The sequence below is a fragment of the Silene latifolia genome, chromosome 9, assembly GCF_048544455.1.
Source record: "Silene latifolia isolate original U9 population chromosome 9, ASM4854445v1, whole genome shotgun sequence".
Taxonomy (NCBI): Eukaryota; Viridiplantae; Streptophyta; class Magnoliopsida; order Caryophyllales; family Caryophyllaceae; genus Silene; species Silene latifolia.
In genome coordinates this window covers 127,343,368-127,349,752 of record NC_133534.1, presented here as the reverse complement: position 1 = coordinate 127,349,752, position 6,385 = coordinate 127,343,368, and the positions used below count along the sequence as shown (strand labels likewise).

Sequence of the window (6,385 nt, the reverse complement as noted above, 5' to 3'; positions counted from 1 at the left end):
CAATCAGAATCACCAGAAAATAAATTTTCATGGCCACCAATTCTCACAGAGGGCTAGATTTACATAGTGCACTTTGGAGCGTTCCTACAAATCAAATTATAGCTGACCAACTATAGCTCACAAAAATATCCCATCTATTAGATCCAAAACCCTCGGTATGTTTTGCTTTAACTATCTGCCTAAAATTAACTTTCCTAGAATTTTACTAGCAGGAAGTCTCTTGTAAGATGACATTATCCGCCTTAAGCTTGAGACAGGGTCAAGTTCATACCACTTGTCTATATAAGAATGCACAGGAAAAAGCAATATATTTGTCTTATATATACAAGTAGTATGATACTTGTGACCCGTCTTAAATTAGAATTTGTGTTTTACAAAAAAACGTTCATTAGGCAGCAACTACCTATGTTTCATCAAGTACATAACAGTGTCTAGAATCCTGTAGTACTGAAAGAACAGAGAAGAATGCTGTCCTTGAAGTCCATCTCTAGTCCTCCTATTCCCACCTGCAAGATTATTACATGGGCTCCCTCCGATCACGAGATCAAACCCGCCAAACTCCGTAATCCACTGTCTTATCATCGGATAATCCACTTTCTCCACATCATCCATATGGATCAGCTGACCCGGCTGCTCTGTCTGCTCCCACCAGTCCTGAAATATCTTCCTATTGACTTCTGATATCTCTACTGAAACTACTGTCTTCAGTGGGATTCCGAGTCTGTGGAGGGCTACCTCTGCCCCACCAATGCCAGAGAAGAGGGACAAAATGGTCATTCCTCGTGGGTAGATGGGTTTCAGAACTGATAGGTGGTAAGCAATTGTGTCAATCTGAAACGGTATATAACAAAGTAAAGATTAGAGAGCCAAAGGCTCAGTTAGAAATTTAAATATGCCTGAATCTGACTTAAACCACACAAGGAAACTTGCTATAGACACTGAAGGCTAGCATTTCCTTATCAGGAGTACCAACATTTAACTTTCAAGCTTGCTGTAGGATCACTTCACAAGTTGCCGCGATAAATAATACTCCGTTCAGATTATGATGAAGACTAGTATTATTTGAGAATTAAGTCTTTTAACATTTAAGATTTGATCAAGGAATTTCCTGCAAGCAGTTGCATACAGTAGCATGGCTTCCTAACAGTACTGTGATGAAGATGATTTATTAATGCTCACATCAGAGAATCATCACTGGCAGTATAGCATGCAAGAGATGGAGCTAGCTTTACAGCTTCAATATAATGCAAGAGACTGGTATTTTCTTGTTCTAAACAAAACATGGCATGTTTACATGGACAAGCTATAATTAGACCCTTACATTTGATTTAAGAAAATAAGGCGGTCGGGACAAATAACTCGTAACTTTAATTATGTTCACTCAATAGATTGATGTAAAACCTTAATGCGAAGCACAATTCAAGGACATATCACAGTCTTAGAGGAGTTATGTGAAAGGGATTGCTTTTATATGCTATAGTTTTATTTCTTTATCAACAACAAAGCCAACTAACTATAACGATTAAGAATTAACAATAACAGATCTATTTCTCTAAAAACAAAACAGTGACAAATCTAAATATGTCTTTCGATAAGTAATTATAATTACAGTGACAAAATTAGTGAGCAAAGCCTGCAAACCTGAAAGGAGTTCCCTAAGGCTTTATATCTGTCAGTTCGGCTAACACCTCTTGTGTGATCCTGTGGAAATCCCAACAACATCTCCATATCACTAGGTTCAAGTACAGCAACCTTGTACTTCCCAACCCAAACCAAGTTCCATTTCTTGCATTGTTTCATAACAAAATCTATATCACTTGGAGACGGCGTACCAGATTCCACACGCTTCCTAATCCTCTCCGTAAGTGGAGCACTTCCTATACAAGTTAAAAGGCAATTTAACTTTTCTCTTTTGTCCCAAGTGGGCCACCATTTTTTTGTGGATGGGAGTGCCTCATGTATGGTTTTGGGGGGAATAGGAAAAAGAGGCTGTCTGTTTTCTATAGGAAGGTTATGTAAATAACCCCTTTTTCGAGCAGCTGCTGAGAAATGAAGAGAGTCCACAAACTCGGGTTCTATGTCATACAAAAACCGGGAAATCTGATCCCAAACTCCCTTTGGAGTGCAGGCGACGTTTTCGTAGTAGAAGTAGGGAGGACCAGAAGCTAGTTTTGGGATCTCCCTCTTAGTTACCCTTGTTGAGTAACCAGGAATCCCAAAGCCAATCATATTGTTTGGCAGATTGATTGAATCCCTGATACGCACACTTTGAACCAGTTTACGGGGTCGTTCTATGGACCCAAAACTAGGTTTTCTCTTTTGGGGTGTTAATAATGTAGGGGCATTAGTGTCAGTCTTCACTGTTTGAGAGGCGAATATGAAGTCGGTAAGTTCGTCTAGTGGAGCATTAGATCCTGAAATGGAAGCCATATATCAATCAATTTACCAAACAAACGGAATCATGTCAATTTATATAAAAATAATACTTCATTGCTAACTCAGGAAAATAAGTTTTGAAATATACACTGGCCAGCACCAGAATTTGAAAAGATAAAACAATATTTTGCTAACTCACCACATTGCTCGATAGCCTTTACCACATCAACATATTGATAACCCATGCCAGTGAGGCGCGAAAGTGTGTCTACCGTTATATCTTCCTGCAAGGCAAAACGGATGGCATTTACTAGTAGAACTTTTCTAGCTTAAGAAAACCATTCCTGATCGCCAAGCCAAAATTTCACCAGGAAGAAAAGTAGATTGAAACTTGTTGAGTGTCAAACAACGGTAACATGTAAAAAAGACATTCAGGACCTAAGGTATACAAAAATGAAGTTAACAAAATTCATTGCTAATCCAAAGTTTTGCCCTTTAAAATGGATATACTGGCAACATTGTGGAATAAGGAAGAAAACAAACTAGCAGATTTCCAGCAGTTGTACAGAATATTTCACATTTTTCTTTTAAAACGAGAAAGATACAAGGCACATAGCTAAGCAATGTAAAGATATTATAGCGCACACACCTCCAAGTCTGCGCAAGAACTGTTGCAGTCAGAAAGCTCCTCATATGGGAAGCTTGCTCTAGAAGGACAAGGGTCTTCGCTAGGAAAATTTTCAGTAACCTGCATTTATGCATATCATGACAAAGTATATTTGCATCCGAGGGCCATCCATCAAACTTAAGCTGAGTTTTAAATTTGTAGTTATACAATGAAACAAATAATTACAATACATTATCAAATTAATCAATGGTTAATAAAATTGTGTATGCACACTAAGACTAAGCAAACATCACGTAAAAAAGTACATTAAGCAACGAAGGGGCCTATGTGTTTTGTGGTTACAATTCATGTCAACCGGCAAACTAATGTCATTTGCATTAGACTTCCAATTCATAATGAATGATTGTGAATCTACTCATGTTAGAGCTATCACATCACAAGAGTAAAATGATGAAACAACGATAGAAGTTAATGTATTGAGAGATGATTATCAAAGTCAATAGGGACAGTATAAATGGGATGGAAGGAGTACTTGATTAGTATGCAGTTTTTGACACTTTCCTGGTAAGCATTCCTGTCAACTGAAGAACTTAAATAATACGCTGCCTATTTAGATGACGATTCTCAAAATAAAAACTATTCAACTAAACCATTTGATTATGATACATTGACGCCAGTAAGCTGTTAAAGGCTACCATAATTACCATTTACCAAGGCCTTTGAGAACACGTTATCACACTGAAAGTAAAAGAAGCATTACCAATGGGTAACAAAACCACTTACAGGATAAGAAAGAAGGGTGTTCAAAATTGCTTCAGTATCCTCCTCCCCTGCCAATTATAGGTTCAGAGCATTAAACAATCAATGGTATTCAAAAAAGGATAATATGTCGATCTCAATCAACGGAAGCATGACAAAGATTATCACCATTCTCCTTAAGTGCTCGAATCACCAGCTTCTCATTAAATCCCATTGCGACAAAATGGTCAAGAGCAGCTGGATTCTGACTTGAAGATGAAGATGATATGTCAGCCTACAAGCATTGAACATGATCAGCCTTCTTGTAAGCTATGATTGACAAAAAAAAAAAAGGCATTTAACAAAGAAGAGCTATACAAAGATGTGAATGGACATCTTGAGGAGCAAGATTCTACTACTTTCATCCCAAATTATCTTCCCGTTCGGCTTTGATGATCAACTAATAACAACTTGGGGCATTAGCTACTCAAAATATATGTATACTAGTACGTACAATGTAACATTCAACATGATTGGTTTATTTAAAAGTGGTAGCATTGCATTTTGAAAGTAGTAGTAGCCATATTACTGAGATTGGATGGAGGGAGTAGTTCGCAAACCTCAAATCAAATATAACTCAGGTTACCCATCAAATGTATTATGTATAAAAAATTCACTTGACTGTCAACATATATAATGAAAGGCTGAAACAAAACAAGTACATACTTGATCATTTTCAATCTCTTGAAAATATTCCATCTCAAGCTCATCATCAGTGTCCCACTCGTAGCTTTCCACTGAACTAACATTAGTAAGATCCTGCCAAGCAACACAAATATTTTGAGAGAACAAATGACACCTTGATATGCTTAATCGCTACAGGAAAGACAATGCGAAATCCAAATTCAAATCCTGGAAGCATTATTTATGTTCCTTAACTTATAATGGGTGACAACAAACTAAGCCCAAGAGAAAAAAAAAAATGTCATCCGATCCACACGTTAATGTAATCATGGGCAAATAAATATGTATGCATTGTTTAGCAGGTTTTTAGTAAGGTGACCACCAAGACATAATAATTAATCTAAAGACAAATCAGATATGGTTAATATACAAGCTCTTGATGATTATTAACTCATTACCAAAAGGATTAATTCAAGGCAGGGACACAATTAGAGGCCCAAAATAGATATCCAAAAGCAGAAGAAAACACACCATTATTGTGTTAAGATGACACTTCCACTTAATTAGTACCTGCTCTTGAGACTTTCTTGCGGGAGGAATTATCAGCTCTACTTTGTTCCTAAAAAGCATGCAAATAGAGAAACGTTAAAATTCAATAATCATGCACAACTCCTAACCGGCATAGTTTTTCGCCTCATTAAAAACAAGGCGGTTAAATCCGGCCAGAGTCATTTTCAAAACCGGCATACTTAACAGATTCTTCTATGTTTTTATTAAAATACTCCTTTACAAATGAATAAAAGTGTAAAGAATCTGTTGAGTCGGAGGTTGTATTTCGTATTTCGTATTTCGTATTTCGTTTAGACTGCCAACTCCGTTGATGATTTAAAGTTTTAAACCAAGTCAATGAACATGAAAAGTTTCATTAAAAGGGTAGCAACATCTTCAAGAGTTAATGATTGACATTGTACCTTCAAAATCGAAATTACACTAAAAAAAACTTGACATTGTAATAAAAATCACACAGATCCATGAAGGAAGAACCAAGGAATATGACAAAGCAAGTTTTTTTTCCCTTACAATTACCAAATACAAATACAAAAAAATTCATATCTTAAGAATATTAACGTTGGGTTTAAGCAAAACCCACAAAAAAATGGACATTGTACTAAAAAAATATTAGATTTATGTAAAGAAAATGTTAAGAAGATTAAGAAAAAACCAGAAAGAGTTTGACAGCAAATTGATGAAGAAATAAAAGGAGACCGAAAAATTTAAGATGAAAATTTGGTGGATACTTACTTGACTAGTTGAGTAGCACCAAGTAGAGTGGAGAAGAGTTGAATATGCTAAAATGGATGAATAATAGGAGGAAAGTATATATGCAAGAAAAAGATGAGGAAAAGGATGTCAGTGTCAGTATTGTATTTGTCCTAAGTGAAAAAAGAGAGTGCTAAAAATGGAATGAACCAAAAATGTGATCAACGGAATGCAGTATTCTGCAGTACCAGAATATGCAAAGTTAGTCAGAATATATGCATTGGAATTTCCAAGTTCCATGCTGGCAGTTGTAGGGATGTAGGGGGAGTTGTTGGGCTGGGACTTGGGTGTAAATGGAAAATATGGATTTGGAATTTCCAAGTTCCTCCAAAATTATTGTATCATATAAAGGATCGGTATGCGCAGCGGAAATAATAATTATCCGTTCCTTAATGAGACCTATTGCATTTAAATTGGTGTAAACAAAAAGGACTAAATCACATACCTGAATTTAAGACGAATCAGCAATTAACTCTGAAAGTACATTGCCTCTAGTGTATCCACACCGGGTACGATCTACACTCTCAACCTTTAAGACGACTCGGAGATTTTGAGACCTTCTTGGGAAAACCCTTTTTCTCTTTCTAACTAATATGAGGTGGAACAACTCATTGAATATAAGTTGTACTTTCCAATTCC

At 36.4% G+C, this 6,385-nt stretch overlaps 1 protein-coding gene across 2 annotated transcripts; it reads right to left on the bottom strand.

Annotated features, from left to right (window-relative positions):
* Nucleotides 1-295: 295 nt before the first annotated feature.
* LOC141600053 (DNA (cytosine-5)-methyltransferase DRM2-like) lies at nucleotides 296-6,018 on the bottom strand. Of its 2 annotated transcripts, none has more exons than XM_074420226.1 (9): nucleotides 5,729-6,018; nucleotides 4,958-5,045; nucleotides 4,469-4,561; nucleotides 3,932-4,037; nucleotides 3,788-3,834; nucleotides 3,026-3,124; nucleotides 2,576-2,660; nucleotides 1,642-2,414; nucleotides 296-831 (listed from the first exon to the last, which is right to left on the bottom strand). In XM_074420226.1, exons 2-9 carry the CDS (start codon nucleotides 4,958-4,960, stop codon nucleotides 400-402), a joined length of 1,638 nt encoding a protein of 545 aa, XP_074276327.1. In that variant the 5' UTR covers nucleotides 4,961-5,045; nucleotides 5,729-6,018; the 3' UTR covers nucleotides 296-399. The 2 variants fall into 2 exon arrangements, with proteins under 2 accessions (XP_074276327.1, XP_074276328.1); XM_074420227.1 differs by having other exon boundaries at nucleotides 4,997-5,045.
* Between the last annotated feature and the right edge of the window lie 367 nt (nucleotides 6,019-6,385).

Coding starts and splice junctions, on each gene's coding strand:
- LOC141600053 (XM_074420226.1), bottom strand. Junction 3,835..3,931: donor TCGAGCACTTAAGGAGAATG/GTGATAATCTTT, acceptor TATAATTGGCAG/GGGAGGAGGATACTGAAGCA. Junction 3,125..3,787: donor ACACCCTTCTTTCTTATCCT/GTAAGTGGTTTT, acceptor GCATAAATGCAG/GTTACTGAAAATTTTCCTAG.